The sequence below is a fragment of the Falco peregrinus genome, chromosome 6 (assembly GCF_023634155.1).
Source record: "Falco peregrinus isolate bFalPer1 chromosome 6, bFalPer1.pri, whole genome shotgun sequence".
NCBI lineage: Eukaryota > Metazoa > Chordata > Aves > Falconiformes > Falconidae > Falco > Falco peregrinus.
Window position 1 is genome coordinate 39,598,046 of NC_073726.1, and position 17,683 is coordinate 39,615,728.

Genomic DNA, 17,683 nt, shown 5'->3' on the forward strand with positions numbered 1-17,683 from the left:
CAAAGATGACAGACTGTTCAGTGGACTTTGTTCTCCTGAAAATTGCATAATTGGCTGAATGAAATGTTTAGTAGTTTATGTTTTGTTGATGAAGACCCAGGGTCTAATTGCTGCCTGTGGCTTTTGCCTCTAGGCACGTTCTTGGAGTCCATAGCCTACATCAAGTCTGTGCTCCTTCTTGAAGCCTTTTGGGAGCTGATTCTGTGCAATAACAACTGAGTGGATCCAGAGATCAATGTTGGGCTCCTGAAAGCCTGTCAGTACGGCCTTTGTCTCATGGAAGCTCTCATTTATTGTTGCCGTTAGGGACATGAAAGGTAGCTGAAGCATTCGGTACATAGGCTTTGCATTAAGCATACAAAAAGTTAAAAAGCAGCAGAAATAGAGGACTTAAGGATACTGTTAAAACACGTACTGCTTTGCATAATTAATATTTATCCCTGTACAAGGTTGTAGGTTAATACCAGCTAAAAGTTCAGATTTCATTCTCTCTTCCTTCTGATGGAAACGAACTATCCCCAGAAATATCTGATCTTGTATCAGTAACCACTGAAGGTTCTGTTAAAACGACTTTTTCTGAACTCCAGATCCTTTGTTAACTGGCTGCTGAACCAGAAAGGGTAGTTTGGTTGCTCCCCCCTTACCAAATTGGCCCTCTCATAGGACTCCAGTAGCATCATTCTAGTGATCAGTTAGAGCAGCATGGGTAGGGGTGATGGGTACTGGATATGGGATAATGAAGATTATCCTGTTGCCTCCCACATTTGAAAAATTTGATTCCCCATGTTCCCAGGCTTGCTTTGCTCTGCCAGGCAGAGAGATTTAAAATGTGATTTCTTAGTAGATTTTATTTTGGGGTTTTGTTTGAGGGCTGTCCCTGTATCCTGCTGGTTCTTCTCTGTCCATCTGTAGGAAGGTTTTGGGATATCATTCCAAAAACTGCATCCACCCTGGACATAAAGTCTGGAGACAGATTCTGAAAACATATGCATGTATGGGTATTTTAACACTGATACACTTCCATTTCAAAGTTTCTCCCTTGGGGGGAAAAAAAATCTTGGTAAAGATACACAGCTGTTTATGAGAGTCCAGAAATTAATATAGTTTCTAGCTTAGTTTTGTAATGTTTCTGCTTCCTGCTTCACTGGAACAGTATGTAGCCTTCTCCAATTTTTCTTCTTTAGCCACTGTTTTCTCTCTGACATGGTTATACTACATTTGGAAAATAAATCAACTTTACATTCTAGTGTTAGTACCATTATAATTCTAGTTTCATACATAGCAGATTGCCTTATAGAGCCAAGTTCAATGCATTTCTAATTTAAAGAAAAAAAACACCCAAACAGTATGATGCTACCTCAGAATGTTATCAAATTGCTCATCTTATTTTCACAGCTCACCATGTTAAAACTGGGACGTGTGAAGTGGTGGCACTCCACAGATGTTGCAATAAGAACAAGATAGAAGAAAGATCACAGACAGTGAAGTGCTCCTGCTTCCCTGGGCAGGTAGCAGGTACCACCCGGGCAGCTCCTTCTTGTGTTGATGGTGCGACTACCTCTATTGCTTCCTTTTGTTGCATGTTCCTAGAGGGGTTTGCTTGCTTAAAGTTAGCAATGAGAACCACTCCATTAAAGTTAACTATTTAAAATAAGAGTAGGAAAGCTTCTGAATTTTGAAGGGCATGTCCAAGGTGAATAGGAGGAAGGTGGGAATAATGAATTTTTTGCTTTACTCTGTGGAAATGCCAAGCAAAATTATTAGATGGCAGTGAAAGAGACCTCTTGAGAAGTTAGATTTCATCTGACTGGCAGAGTGTCCTCAGAGCTGTATGAAATTCAGTTAATTAAAGTGTTTATGCAAAATCTACATGAGCATATAATTTTCATGTGCTGCAGTCTTACATTTTATTATATTTTTTTTTTTATCATACACTAACAAACAAGCAAACAACACAGTTCTGGCTGTTTTTTAGTCTTTTTAGAACAACACTATTTTTCCTGTTCACAGTGCAATATTAATGTTTTACTTAACAAATCTAGCATAGGCTCATATGTTTTATTTGGGAAATACTAGCTCATTTTTCACATCTCTTTCTCTGAAGGAGGTGCAGGATGGATTCACCCTTTACACGATCTCTTTACTGTTGATATGTTGTTGACTGTCAGAAAAGCTGTAAATATGTCATCACTAGGGAATAAATTTAATCAGGCTATGCTAGACTACATAGTAGATCAGGCAAAATATACTGAGTCGAAAGAAGAGGTTCTACTTAAAACTTTGAAATCTGGCTGAAGAATAAGATATGAGGGTTGGAAAGAAATGCTATGAAATTAGTTCCTGAACTGCAGTAAATTAGAATAAAACCACAGTAAAGAGGTTGACTTTGAAGCACATAGCATCTTGCACAAATTTAGATCTAATTTCTTATGAAGGTTCTGAGCTGGCTGAAAATAACAGCCCAGCTGTCAGTCAATATATTTCTAACATTCTCCTGGAAAACAGAAGAAATGTTGCAACACAATGACATATTAAAGTGTACATGCACAAGTGTTTGTTTTCCTCTCTTGTAGCTTCAATAGTGGAGCAGAAATGGTGGTGCCACATGCAACCATGTCTTGAAGGGGAGGAATGTAAAGTTCTTCCAGATCGTAAGGGATGGAGCTGTTCCTCTGGGAATAAAGTGAAAACAACTAGGGTAGGTATGATACCAACCTGACATGTTACCAACAAGTAAAAAAAAAAAAAAAAAAGTGCACAGGAAATTGCGTGCACATGGAAGACACAAGTTGAGAAGGCTAAAGGTGTGTGGGAAGAGATTCATACTGGGATTGGACTTCCTGGTCCTGCACGCTTTTCTCAGCATACTTTGCAATTGCTTGAACACGGTAAGCAGTGTGCCACACCTTCTCAGGTAAGCAGTGGAGATAGTAGAGTTGAACCCTTCTTCAACTACCAGTAATGATCAAATGTATTATAATCTGATATGTATTTCTCCCTGAAACCAGTCACACAGTCTATACACTCAGCTAGGCTCTTCATTCACAGGGTAGCAAAGTGCATTTTTATCAATAACATGGAATTACAGTGTTTCCCTGTAGAAACTGCTGAGTATGGTAAGCATTTGATGTGTCATTACAGTATGATCTTCTGGTTCTTTCCATCTTGTATGACTGGTATTTACTAAAGAATTTTGACAGAATTTCAGTGAGTTCCTTTCCTCCATTTGACACTTTTTATATTATTGATTCAAAATTACATTAACAGAAATACTTCTAACATTCATCATATACAATGCTTGAAAACAAAAGTGCTGTCATCTCTGCTTTTTAGTGGCTAAGAGAAATAGAAGAATAACAAATCATTCAGATAAATGTTAAGCACTCACTCAAACTTCCTAAAACTATAGCGTTGTATCTCTGTAGGGTCAACACAGTTCTTCATCAACATAAAACAGATTAAAATGCACTCTGCAGATACACGTGCATGCATGTAAACATAAACACCTTCACCCCTACACTCCACCACACATACTGATGACCAGTTTTGCTTTTAAGTATTTAGTGATTGTAGTGTCAGACCATAATTTGCTAGGGTGATGTTTACTTTACACAGGTATTTGAGTGTCCATGTCATTTGACAGAAATCTTCCTTGAATAGGCACTAAATTGCTGGGACACCTTGGTTGTAGTGAAATATAGTGTGTGCTAACTGAATTATATTCCTTCTGTTCCACAAAAAGCTCTACATGTCTCAGTTTCTGTATGTACATGTCTTTAAAATGTTTTTACATTCTTTGAAGGAAGGACACTTCCTAAATGTTTGATACACAATTCCACTCCTAAATCCTCTTTCAAATGTGTTTTTTTCTGAAGCTGACCTTGCTTCAATGCTGCCCACACTTTGTACATGCCAATGCAAGTCTGATGATATACATGTAAAATGTGTGTGTGTTTGCAATGTAAATGGAAGGAATTAGATAGAAATTAGTAATAGTAATAGAAATAGAAAAATAATTATGTGTGTCTGTGTGTTTTTAAGTTTGTCCTGGCTACTTCTGCATGGCACTGTTAGTCTTAAAGAATGCGTGCTGTTTTGTATTAACTGTGAGTGTTTATTTGCAAGTAAAAACGTGGGTCTGGATTACCTTTCTGTAGGAAAAAAGAGGTCACAAAACAGGGAGATATCAATTGGAATTGCCTTGAGGAGATTTCTTTGAAACCAGGTGGCAGGTGAATGAAGGTCTTTATCTTTCCAGATGCAGGGGGCTGAGATTTTAACAGACATCATTCTGATGCCCAGAAAAATATACATTGCTTTTGGAAATGTGAAGGATTCTATGTGCTAAGAGAGCAGCTTATTATCAAAAAGCAAGTACTTTTCCCTAATATGTAGTGACTGCAATATTTTTGTAGCTCCTCTTTCTGCTCCCTGAAGTGTATATAAATAAAAGGAAAAATTCTAAAGTGCTCTGTGTCTTCAAAATGCCATTTTTGTGAGAAACATAAAAAGAACTGTACAAAGAGTCAGTATTAAGAAGTCATGAATAATAAGTTTCTGATTGTCGAATGAAATAACCCTTATGTGATTATCATGTATAATGTAAAAGCATAAAGAAACAAAGGGAACTGAACAGCTTGGGTGATTTAAGTCTGTTGCAGAAAAGCCTTGTGAAGGCTTTCCTGAAAGGCCTAAGGAACTCTATATTCAACTCTAAACATTTTGTGTAAGTTTGCCTCCTTCATATACAAAAAGCCTAACCAACTGACTACTGAAGTGCGCTCTTCTCTTCTACAGGATACCCAGTTCAAAAGCAGCATCTGTGTTTACACATCTCGAGCTGTGATTAGTTAAGCGTTATGTTAGAGATAAAACCAGTGAAGGAGGGAGGTATTTTGCTTGTCCACCTCTGTTAGCATATTTAATTACACTATTGAAAGAAACGATGATAGCAACTTCTTAATAGTTATGGTATCAGTCACTAAGCAAAAGGCCAAGTGAATAATGGCAGAAAAGGAATTGATTTTTAAAAATGTGGTCTACTTGAGGTTTTGCATTTTTTTTTCAGATATGGCAATCTAGTAAAGTAACACATGAATAATGAATTAGAAATAGCATGAATATTGTGGTACTCAGAATTAAAATGTGAAGAAAACAGGTGGAAATTATTTATCTTCATAATGCAAAACCAGGTATTATGGAAATGTTAGACTCTTTTTCCTAGTTTGTCTGCATATTAGTGGGAGAGGGCTGACATTAGGAGTTCACCATGGAGGAGGAATGAGTATGGTGGGGGAAGTGTGTATAAATAAACTAAGTCCTGAGTTAACTTGTGCTGGTTTAGAATTGATTGTTATGGGTCTGTGTAGCCTGCAGGAGGGGAAGGGGAGAAAAGGCAATGACAATTTAGCTAAAACAGTAATTTCTTTGACTTCATATAAGAAGTGCGTGTTTTGCCTTCCTGAGCATTACACCACAACAAAAGGATGTTCAGAAACACATAGGAGCATTATAAAATTAGCTGAGATTAGCACATAGCTGAGATCTAGCAGGCACGTTGTGGCATTCTCCTCCAGACTGAGAAACTTGTGAGAGGAAGGAATTGATTTTTTTTTTTCTATCTGACTAGCTTCAATGTTCTGATAAATAAATAAACACACAAAAAAAATTGCCACATTGCCCTCTTTAAATGATGACAAAAGTGTTACAAAAGGAGAAAATCCAAAGATTTTTTTTTTACCTTTGAAATATTTTTTCTTCTTACAGCCTTTTTCTGATATAACTGTTTTCATTCAAAAAGCTCTCTTGGTTGTGTTCCCTTTTCTTTTTGCAAAATAAGGAAAATGTCTGTTTAAAACACAGGAATTTTCCCACCAGTTGAAAACTAAAAAATATAGCAGTATTATGTATAAAATTTACAATGACATTTTAAAAATGCTGTGAGTTTATATTAAACAAAGGAGTCCATTAAAAAGACTAGAAAACAACATTTTGCAGTCAGATAATTGCTGATGAGAAATAATTTCACATTTCTTTCAGTTATGGGGTGTATTCCGTACCAGAGGTCTCTGGATAGGGTTTTTTTTAGGGGCAGATCTAGATGCCGGGCTTTCCTTGTATTTTTAAGAACAGTACATTGCCCTCTGTCTTTATAATAGAGACTGACTTTAAACAAAAGCACCAGAAGCTGCATGTAACCTATATGAAAGTGCACGCTGCAATGCCTCCTGTGGTCCCAGTTCCCCAGGCATCCACCCTGAGACTAGCTTGGAGCTCCTGGGCAGCCCATAAACCCATGTGTATTTCCAGCAGATACTAGAGCAGAGGAACACGGGTAAAGTCATGCATTCTGGGTCTCATCTTGAGATCCTGGAGCTGTGACATGACTGAAGAAGTGCACACTTGTGCCAGGGAGAGGGGAATGTCCCTGGGCTGATATTTTATGAAGATGTAGGGAAATATGCATTGATATTTTTCATGTGAAATGGAATAGAATAGACTATACCCTTTAGAAGGAACCTACAGCAATCACCTAGTCCAACTGCCTGACCAGTTGTGGTCATCTAACCCTGGCTGGACACCAGCTGCCCACCAAAGCTGCTCTATCACTCCCCGCCTCAAATGGACAGAGGAGAGAAAATATAACAAAAAGCTCACGAGTTGAGATAAGGACAGGGACATCACTCACTAACTACCATCATGGGTGAAACAGACTTGGGGAAATTAGTTTAATTTATTACCATTCAAATCAGAGGAAGTTAATGAGAAATAAACCCAAAACTTAAAAAAAACCACCTTCCCCCCGCCTCCCTTCTTCCCAGGCTCAACTTCACTCCTGATTTCTCGACCTCCTCCCCCTGAACAGTGCAAGGTGATGGGGAATGGGGGTTACGGTCAGTTCATCTCACATCTCTGCTGCTCCCTCCCCCTCACACTCTTCCCCTGCTCCAGCATGTGTCCCTCCCACAGGGCACAGCCCTTCAGGCGCGGGCTGCTCCAGCCTGGGTCCCCCGTGGGGTCACAAGCCCTGCCAGCAGACCTGCTTCAATATGGGCTTCCCACAGGGTCACAGCCTCCTTTGGGCATCCACAGCCCCCTTCGGGCACCCCTCTGCTGCGGCATGGGGTCCCCAGGGGCTGCAGGTGGGGATCTGCCCCACCGTTACCCTCCATGGGCTGAGGGGCACAGCCTGCCTCACCAGGGGCTTCCCCAGGGGCTGCTGGGGAACCTCTGCTCCGGGCCTGGAGCCCCCCCTGCCCCTCCGCCTGCACCGGCCTGGGGGGCTGCAGGGGTGCTCCGCTCACACAGCCTCACGCCTCGCCTGCTGCAGTTGTGCAGGGTTTTTTTCCTTTTCTTAAATATGTTATCCCAGAGGTGTTACCACTGATGGACTCGGATCTTGGAGACAGCTGGCATTGGCTCTATCAGACGTGGGGGAAGCTTCTAGTAGCTTCTCAAGGAATCCACCCTGTATCAAAACCTTGCCACGCAAACCCACTACACCAATTCAGGGCTGACCAAATTAAAGTATGTTAATAAGGGCATTGACCAAATGACTCTTAAACACTGAGGGCTTGGGGCATCGACTGCCTCTCTAGGAAGCCTCTTCAAGTGTTTGATCACCCTCTTGGTGAAGAAATGCTTCCTAATATCCAGTCTAACCTGCCGTGGCACAGCTTTGAACCATTGGCAGTAATGAAATCGTACCTTGTCCTTAAGCTTTTAGTTTTATTTGGTAGAACTGCTTGTGGAATGAGGCATAGTTTAACGCTAAGTACTAAGTTCTGGTTAAAATATATGTAGTGGAATTTACTTGACTTTTCTTGGGTTAGGACTGTCTAGATGAGGTGGCTAGCTTAAGTTCTAGGCTGTCTTTTTAGTATTGGAGAGAATTACTCAATTCCAGAGGGCAATTAATTTTATCCCAAAGTAAGTCAGATTAATTATCTTCTGGAGGTGCTTAAGTCTCCCTAATAACTCTAAAGGAGAGCTATGATGACTAGCTTAGTGCCTAACATTCACTTAATGTTGAAAAGGAAGAAGCTGGCTTGGAGACTTTAGTCTTTTTGATGTGGTTTTCAGTAGGAAGATGATAAAAAAAGCCCTCCATTCTTTGTCAGTTAGGGAAGCTTTGGACTTTGACCACTATCAAATGCAATATAGTGTAAGAGAAGCTTCAAAATGTTAATGTTCTGAAGATACACAGTGATGATCAAAATCAGTGAATTATACTATGATAAGCAACATGTCCAGTACCTATTATTCAGCAAAAATTGCAACCAGTGCATGTCTGTGTACAGTTGACTTGTTGGTATAATACTACTAATAATACTAATACTAATAATATAAATTAATGAAAAAGTTTAGATGTAATGCATAGCAAGTATTGATTATTAACCTCTGAAAATCTCTAGAAGCTGAAGGTGAACGTTTTCCTATAAACAAGTGAAAGTAGTATTTTCAGACAGGTCATGAATGGCCATATTTTGGAAATGAGCATCCAGTTTCTAGAATAGCTAAGCACCCACACTTTTATAAGGGGCAGAAGGAACTGCAATTGTTGCTCTGAAAACTGGCTATTATTTTTAATATGTTGATAAAAGCACGCTGCAGAACAGAAAGAAATCAATATCTAATATATTACTATGTAACTGTATGCCAAACTAATATTAGAAATAGAGTACTGCAAAAAAAATATTACAAGGACAGAGAGAAATAAAAGAGAAATATTACAGGGCCAAAAAGAAATCCATATTGAGTATATTTATCTACATTCCAAATCCAAATCTGCTTTCCAAATCAATACCAGAGATAGACGACTAGTGTGAAAAGAACAGAAATATTGCCAGGATGGAGAGAAATCCATACTGAGAGTGTTTATCTACATTCCAAAACAATATTGGAGAGAGCCTGAAGTCAGATATTTGTAATATTCCATTTAATCTAATTTTACATTATGGCATCCAGAGCTTAAAAGAAACTGGAAATTGAATAACATCCTTGGAAGAGGAGAAAGTGTACCATCCAAACACACCAACTGGCTGCATGTGAAGCCAAATGTTGTTCACTACATGCATTCAACCATGAATCAATGTAGTTCTGTTGCTATCTATAAATACTGCTTACATTTTCTATCTCATCTTTCTCACTCGCAGATGCTGGACTGTTTCTAAATTAATTACAGCTGCTGAAAGGAGAGGCAGTAATTTTATTTATATTTGAATTTATAAAATATGCTGTTCATAAGCCTTTCAGCACAGAGTGAAAGGACCTTTGTTAGGTACCTGTGCATACTAATACTTTGCAGCAGGCTACTGAGATTCCCAGTATCTGGAGGCAGCGTTAGTGGTGACTCTACTACTACCAGTGCTGTCATAACCACTGCTTGAGTAAGACAACATAATACAAGAGAGCTAAAATGTGTCCCTGGATATGAGAAGAAAATGGCATTTTTCTTGTAGCTGAGCCTGACATCAGTGTTAGCAATGCAGCTATGTTAGTTCATCTGTGCTTCTCCGGGTGAGCAGCAGATGCACAGGCTCTTCAGCAGCAGCAGAGGGTGGGAAATGGAATAAGTACTGCTGGTTTTTTTCTGCCAGAGTTGAAAAGAAATATTGCCATTGCGGTAGCCTCTTCCCTCATGTCTTTCCTCCTTTTCCTCCTCCAGGCTTTTAAAAAACAGCAGTAGTAATGACACATAATTAGAAAAAGCAGAAATTCATCATATAAATATTGTGTATAGGTTTTTCTAGGATGTTTCCGATAGGCCAGACATGTGGTAGTTGTGGTCAGTCAGTGCTAATAAGGCAACGTATTTCTCACATGACATTTTTTCAGTGTAAAACTGCTACTAACTTCCATCACATGAAACAATTTCCTTTTTACTTTGAACACTGTGAAATATTAAATACTTACAGGGTAAATCAATGATCTGTCATGTTTTAGTAGTAAAATAATGACAGGAATTGCTTTTCCTAGTATTATTTAAGGGGCTGTATGAGTAAAGTAAAAAACAACATCACTGTGAAACTGTTCTATTCCCCTGCCTCACTTCAGAGCCTCTGTCTACAGACTCCTCACCTTCTACCTTAATTTCAGATGAAGATTTACAGAAATAATACAGTGACTAGGAATACCTCGTGGTTCATAAAAAGGATGTGATTACAATATAAGTAAGTGCACAAACTGTGGCAAAATATTACCCATGGAAAAGAGTGATTGTACTTGTGACAGCCTCCTTGTTGCTATGGTATCTCTTTCCATGCCTTTGGCTAATCTGTCACCAGGAGAAATCTGCAGCTGTCTCAGCATGTTTCTCATTGCTAACTTAGAGACCCAACTGTATCTAATCTGTTATTAAAATAGCAATAAGTGGTACGTACACATTTTCCTAAAAATACATACAAGTTTCAGAGGGCAAATGAGCTGGTAATGGAAATAGGTTGATATTTTCTGGGGTCACGTTGGGTTTTTGTATAAGTCAGTAATTATTTTTTTGATCTGGCATCACAATTATGTCATACTGAAGCTCTGGGTTTTTTGTAGGTCACCTAAACACTAATCTTTTGGGACACATGGACATTTAGATGAAAATATTTAGCACTGCAGCCAACATATGTTACAAGGAATCATCAGTATTCAGGGCTGTGCAATTCACTGATTTTCTGAAAAATAGCTGCTATATACTTTATTTACTTCTTTAATGTGAAGTTGGCATGCCTAGTACTACCCTGTTTAAAAGTTCCTGTTACAAGTCTACATTTGACATGAGTTTAGGCCTACAGCTTGATGATGTCCATTTGTAGGTCACAGAAATCTAGACAAGTCATAGTCCTTTCCGCAGAGGCTAATGTACTTGAAAAATACCCACAAAACACAAGTTATGGTGGAAATGACTAAAGGAAGAAGTGCTGTGGAGTGAAATGTTATAAGCAGAGCCATAGGCTGAATGGTCAGAAAACTTGTTGGGCAGGTGAAGATAATCCAAACATTCAACCCCAAGACATCTTTGGTCTCAAATTTTATTTTGTTCTGTTCTGACTTTGAGTCCTATGGATACTGATATTAAGAACTAAAACTGAGGAATATCAAAAGAGAGAATGGGTTAACGGCAATATTCATAGGCACAGCTCTTTTGGAAGGAGTGAGCCTGTTAATGCCTTATTTGAAAGAAAATAATTTCTAAAAACAGAATAGCATTTTTTGCCTAGAAGGTTTGCAATTTTTCCTTGTATTTTTTCAGTCCCTTGCTGCAACTCCTTGTGAATACACTGAGTCTTGTCTTTAGCTATCTGGAAGGGTTACTCTTATTTTTTATTTTTTTTTTTTGGTGAGTAGACACACTGTACAAATCATGAGAAATGAAATCTTTTGCAATCCCTTCATCACACTTGCAGACTGTTAGTAATATATGTTATGGTTTATACATTTTTATGAGGGAATAGTTTTTTCTAAGGTAAGACTGCAGCTAGCATCCACTGTAAAGCATCATTTTAGCTTCTGCAGAACCTGAAAATTGACAGAATTACTTGAAAATAAAAGGAAAATATTTCTGCAATATTTTTAAAAAATGCAATCGGTTTTCAGTTAATGTGGTTAATTAACTAATCAGTGATTTTTGCAAGTATTATTTTCTTCCACATGGGATTCCTCCACTCCATCAGTACAGCCAAGAGGTTTTCTGCCTTTGTCCCAAAAGATTCAACTTGTGATGTATTTTCCTTTCTTTTCTCCCCCCCCTCCCCCCCTCCCCCCCCCAATTTTTCCTTTGCTGGCATGTTTGAGATATTGACCTCATGTCTGAAGAATAATTTTCTGCCTCTGTGATGGAAAATAAGAATGAGTTCTGAAGGCTGTATGTAAATTACTGGTTTTCTCCACTTCTCCACAAAGTGGAAAATTCCTGACACTGAATCAAAGACATTTCCATTCATTTGCAGCTCCATTCTGCCAGTCTCTTTGCCCTTTCGCAGCTGTGCAAGAAAGGCTCTTTGAATATCTGGCAGTCCTTTTTAATTTTCCTGGAAAATCTTTTGTCAGCTTCTACTACCTCACAAGTTCCCATATAGGAAGATGATATTCAGATGCCAGCATCATATGAGTCATGCTGGCATGCTCTAAAACTACTGTTTCTTTCTTGTCTCACCCTCCTTTCAAGTCTGTAAGGGATTCTTTGGATCATTTCTGCAGCCAGAAATGATACATTTCAGCTCAGAGAGACTGGAGTGTTCTGAAACCTCGCATTACCTACTACCTAGATAGCTGCAGGCAGAACTCATGCCTCTTTCCACGGGTATTTGGCACAGGCTTCACAAACTGTGCATCACTGCTTAGTTGCAGAGCTCATATTGAGGAAGTGGAAAAGCAGCCCCCAACTGTCCAAAAAGTATTACTTTCAATTTTCCAAAATTCCATAGTTTTCTTGAGGTATTTCCTTACTCATTAGGAATGGTTATAGAAAACTTCAGTACCGCCCTGTTGCAGCTCTGCTTTTCTGCCTTCTAATAGGGAAGGAAGGAAATGGATAATAATCAATATCAAGCAGAGAAAGTCAGTCTTACAAAGCATTATGCACAGTCACCACTGGAAGAGTGAACGACTCTCAAACCAGTTGAAATCCTATTACTCAGATGTTATTCCCTTGCAGAGCCAAGTGAGCATGGTTGTAAACCTTACTTATTTCTCCATAAGAATAAAGAACATAGTCCTGTCCTATCTAAGAACTGTTCAAAATGAAGAATAAAAATATATTTCAGGCAAGACTAAGTAGAAGACTGAGGACTAAATTAAAAAAGGACCAACACAAAATTAATTTCCGTAAGAATATCCTAATTATTCATTATTTTTTTTTTCATAGCTTGTATTTTACTCCTTCTTCCACCTTGGTGAGCACCAGGTTAATCTTAGGGAAGACACTACTGCTGTGTATGGAGAAAAGACTCCAAAGGACTTTATATGTTCTATAAAATGAATTTTGAGGGTTTTTTTCTACTGATTTATTAGCATACACAGGTGATTCCTTCTCAGACCTCACAGTCCTGGCTATCAATCATCCCCTTCCATATCTACAGTGACAAATGTCATAGAGCTCTGAAGTAGAGATTCTGAGTGAAGCTGCAAGATGGCCAGTTCACCACGACTTATTTGTGTGATGTGGCCTGTAGAATTATATTGGCAAGACCTCTAAAACCAGAAGTGAACACGGTGAAGTGTGTCTCCAGTTTATGAAGATAGATATGATCTCAAGGAAACAATGGATTGTGTCTAACTAACGTGTACCTACAAACTCAGTAGTAATAGAAGAATCTTAACAGAGCAGCATATTTTAAGAAGTCCAAAACAGATTTGCCTATTCCTGTTCAAGAATGCCAGAAAAGATCTTACTGATGCCAGCCACAAGAACAACAGCTTGTCCCTGCATCTTGAATTCAAGCTTTGTGGCTCAGGAACATGTCCCTACCAAAAGAAGACCAAAGGACTTTACCTCTTCTTGTGCTATTACCAATTCAGGCAAATTCACTGAAAAATCAGAGCAGCTGTTCTTACTAGTATTCCAAGATCCCTCTGTCCTGCCTCCTTGTCATCTTTTCAGAGTGACCTTGGAAAATGAGAGCATAGGGAATTTATCATCTTCAAGGCATCATTCTAATTCCAGTTAATAATTACTGTTCAACATTTTCAAAGTATGAAAAAGGAACACGAGACTTTTTTCCTACAATGGAACTTGACAAGTTTGAAGCTGATTACTTGCAAAGCCAATTTCTTTTTGGAGGGTCATTCAAGAAATTACCAGAGTCCTTTTCCTCTCTCTTGACCTTAAAGCACATCATAGGTACTCACATTCCTGAAATTTGAAGACAATAACCTCTTCAGAGCCTTTTGGTGTTTCCTTCATTACTTGAGATTTTATAATACCAGTGTCTAATTGTGATTAGCTACTCTGATTCATTCATACACCTTGTCTTTGGTCACATACTAGTCAGAAGATAATGAGAAGATGCAGGTATGAAGACAACTGGCCAGGTTCTTTGGGAAAGACAAATTCAATCCAATACCAAAGCAGGTTCTTAGTTAAATTTCTGGAGCTCATGTATCAAGGTGATCCCCAGTACAGAGGAGTTATAGGAATTTGTCACTTTCACCTGGAAATCTCCATAACACTCAAGCATGAAGCCATTTATAATCAGTTCAGGAATGGTGCTAGTTACGTGCATCAGTTTATTGTGATTTCAGGGCACATGCTGGGAAAAAGCATCAAAGCCATCATTTTTTTGGAATTAATACCAGTGTGTTATGCTATCTTCTTCCAAGAATGCCACAGGAACTTCTGACCATTACATGTAAAAAGTGCAAGAGGATGATGGTGAAATTTTGTCATCTACATGCAACTTCAAGCATGGGTGGTGGATATGCTCTCTGTTTTGTGTTCAATTTATTTGCTTAATTGACAGTACTAGTTGCTCTTTTCCCTTCTTTTTTCTGATGACCAAGACAACTACAACTATTAGTTGGGAATCAGCAGCCATAATCTTGACTACTTTTTAGTGAACCAGACTTTTGTGTATTTTTCCCTGGACAATGAAAAATCCTTTTAATTGTTCATCAATGACAGCTTTTAATTGAAAAGCCCTTGAGTCTTCCTATTCCCTGGATCTGTTAAGGCTTGAGACGGAGTGACAGGGATTTTTCTGAAATCCCCCAAATCTGCCACCTTTCTTCTGTTTCTTATTTGTATTAGACTGATGGCGTGATGGGTACTTATACTGGAGAAAATTAAAATTATATGCCCTTAAAATAATTTTTTGTTCTCTGAATGGGTACCCACTACTCTGTCAGCACCCTGGACTTTGGCTAAAATTTCCCCAAGCACGGGAAAGTCTTTTCTTCATGTGGAGATTCTAAGTGGATAAAAAGAGAGAGGAAAATGATCGAAGGGTTTCAAGTTGATGACTGATTCACTGTTTTTGAACTTTTTTTTTTCCTGCCTGGATATTGCTCTGCTGTTTTCTAACTTGTTTTTTAGTTGTCTTATATTCCCTCAGCTGACAGTATTCCTGGAGCCAAATGTGAGTGCACTACCTCAAAATGCCAGCAGTGGAAGTTGGTAAGCAAGTGGGGAAAAATCACCAGAGGGATCTCTGAAGCTTGGGACAAAGGCAGAAAACACATCAGTACTGCACTAGCAAAGCAGCAGGTACCCTCATAGAGAAGATAAAATTACAGGTAAGGAAATAATTTATATTTCTCTTTTGACCTTGTCCAAATGGATTGTTACTCTCCATTCAAAATCCCAGAACAAATAACACACCATAAACATCTGGAACAAAAAAAAATACATCAAATGTAATTAATTTAGACTACCTGATTTTTTAGTGGGATAATTTGAAGTTCAATCTTTCCCTATTTCTGGAAAAATATATTAAAAGATGAAAACCTTTTATAGCTATTGGGCAATTTAAATCCTCAACCTAGTTTTAAAACAAGGCTGGGGGGTTTGTTTGGTTGGTTTTTTTATTTTTAGAATATTAAACACAGGAAACTGTTTGTTCCAGGTTTTCCTTTTCAGTCAAGGAGAACAGTAGGCTTTTCTTTAGGTAAGTGAGGTCAGGTAAAGTCAAAGACAGGAGGACAATGTTCCTATCCCTCCTTCTCCATTTACTGTCTCACAGTTTGAAGGGTAGCATGACTCCTTTTATTATGCTTCAGTTTCCTTGTCTGTTAAAAGGAAGGAGGTTGTTTTTAGCTCCCACTTGATAGGATGACTAGATTGAATCAGTGGTGTAAGAAGAAAATTACATTTATTTAACTAATTGTCTTGCAGTCTTTTATGCCGCCATGCTGCAGTCCCACTATGGAGTTGTGATCACCACAAAAACCTCAAGAGGATATATCCTTGTCTGTATTTCTACAGTTATTATCTGTTACAGAAAGTAAAATAAGTTTTATGTATAAGTCTTCTTTTAATATAAAACTGTTGCCTGTAAATGAAAAATTGTTAAAACAATTCTACCATAAATTAAATCTCTCTGCTGAGTTACAGAAACACGGAGAAAGTTTAGGTATGTGCATTGTAGTGGCATTACCTTTTGGAAGAGAATAATAATCAAGTACATTTGAAAGACCAACAAATTAGGTTTACCCTTGACATAACTCATATGTCTTCATCAGAAATACACTATGATAATTGCCCCAGTGAGTTGTATCAATTAAGTTTATTTTGCAGACTATCAAGATCAAGGAGACATGAATACAGAGTCATACACATTTTTTTAATAGTATTTAAAAGTGTAGATATTTTATTAAAGCAACAAGTTATTGAAGTTATGAGTTTAATCTTGTAATGTATATTTCTAATGAACTGCAGCATATAATTTAATTTTAAAGCCTAAAAAAAAAAAAAAAAAGGAGAATAATAATCTAAGAATCATTTAAAGAGATTTAGGTGATCTTTTGAGGTACTGTGCAACCCTATCTGGAAACAATCATTATTAGCAGATCCAAAAACTATCTCAAATATCTAGATAAGGAAGTAGCTGTCTGAATTTAATTTTGTTTTCTGAAATATGTCATCTGTTATTTTATGGTATTTCCTGTAACCTACTAATCATAGAAATGATTGTAGGTAGAGTTCTCTGCAGAATGCTCACACTTTTCAAACTTTAAACATTTGTTTGGTTTTAGGGTTTTTTTGTTGTGTTTTTTTTTTTTTTTGTTTGTTTGTTTGGGTTTGTTTGGTTGGTTGGTTTGGTTGTTTTTTTTTTCCTTTAAACATATATGGGAAGAACACACTCAGATCTTTCATTTAGAAGGAGTCATATTCTTACTTCATCGTTCTTTTCTGTACCACAGGTTTATCCTGGGGCTTATTTTCAAAGAACTTTTCAATTGCTGTGTTATCATAGTTAAGGATTGCTGATACACTTGCCAAAATGGGATTTATCTATTGGTTTCTGTTGCTTTTTGGTGAAAACTCAATGAGTTTGTATTTGAGTATGTTTAAACCTTTTCCTTTGGGGTTACTGTTATTGCTTGTGGGTTGTTTTTGAGACCATGCTTTTTTGCTGAGAGAAGTTGCTCTGATTCTGAAATATGTTTTTTCCTGTCATTTTGTACTGTTCCTTGTAAGTTAAAGAAAATTACATCTATCCCAGTTTTGTTTTCTGTAAATAATTCCGTAACAGTGTAGTACTTGACATGTGTTTGTTTCTTAGGCAAACGTGTAAAACTCCTCAAGTCCGAATGGAGAAGTAGAGAAAGGAGGTTTCTGCTGTGCCTGATGACAATTTTTGTTTTTTCCACACACACAAAATATTCTGGCTCCATGTTGGAGCACTAGTTGTGATGAATCCTAGTCTTGGTCGGATTCTAAGGAAGGGCCAGAACGTTCGTTGAGGAATAAAGAGTCAAACCACTCCAGAAAATGTGTTCCAGCCCTGGTTTATTACTCACAGAGCAGCAGGTGTGTACAAATACAGGTTTACACAGTATTAACAGGAATTGTTTTACCGTACTCCTCATTGTAGTTGCTTAGTTTGCTGCAGATGTCCAGGAATCATGGCTTATTTGGGCAGAGCTTCAGGAGGGTGATTGGAGAGACTCTGCATTGCACTCCTAAGCAGCCTCAGTGTGTCAGTCAGGTGCTTCTGGGAGCCTTAAAACATCTTTCTTCACTCAGTCTCCTTTC

The 17,683-nt window shown here is 38.1% G+C and overlaps 1 protein-coding gene across 2 annotated transcripts in view; it reads left to right on the plus strand.

Moving 5' to 3' along the window:
- The window catches only part of TAFA2 (TAFA chemokine like family member 2), a 192,032-nt gene that overhangs the window by 165,214 nt on the left and 9,135 nt on the right, over positions 1–17,683 (plus strand). Inside the window, exons 3-5 of one of the 2 annotated variants that reach the window (XR_008747908.1) lie at positions 1,396–1,548; positions 2,574–2,698; positions 17,211–17,458. Coding sequence is in view for 1 of the 2 variants with exons in the window: in XM_055809031.1 (XP_055665006.1) it covers positions 1,396–1,548; positions 2,574–2,698 (278 nt within the window). In the remaining variant the exon portion in view is untranslated. The remainder of the gene's footprint in view (positions 1–1,395; positions 1,549–2,573; positions 2,699–17,210; positions 17,459–17,683) is intronic. The other variant, XM_055809031.1, reaches the window with a different exon arrangement.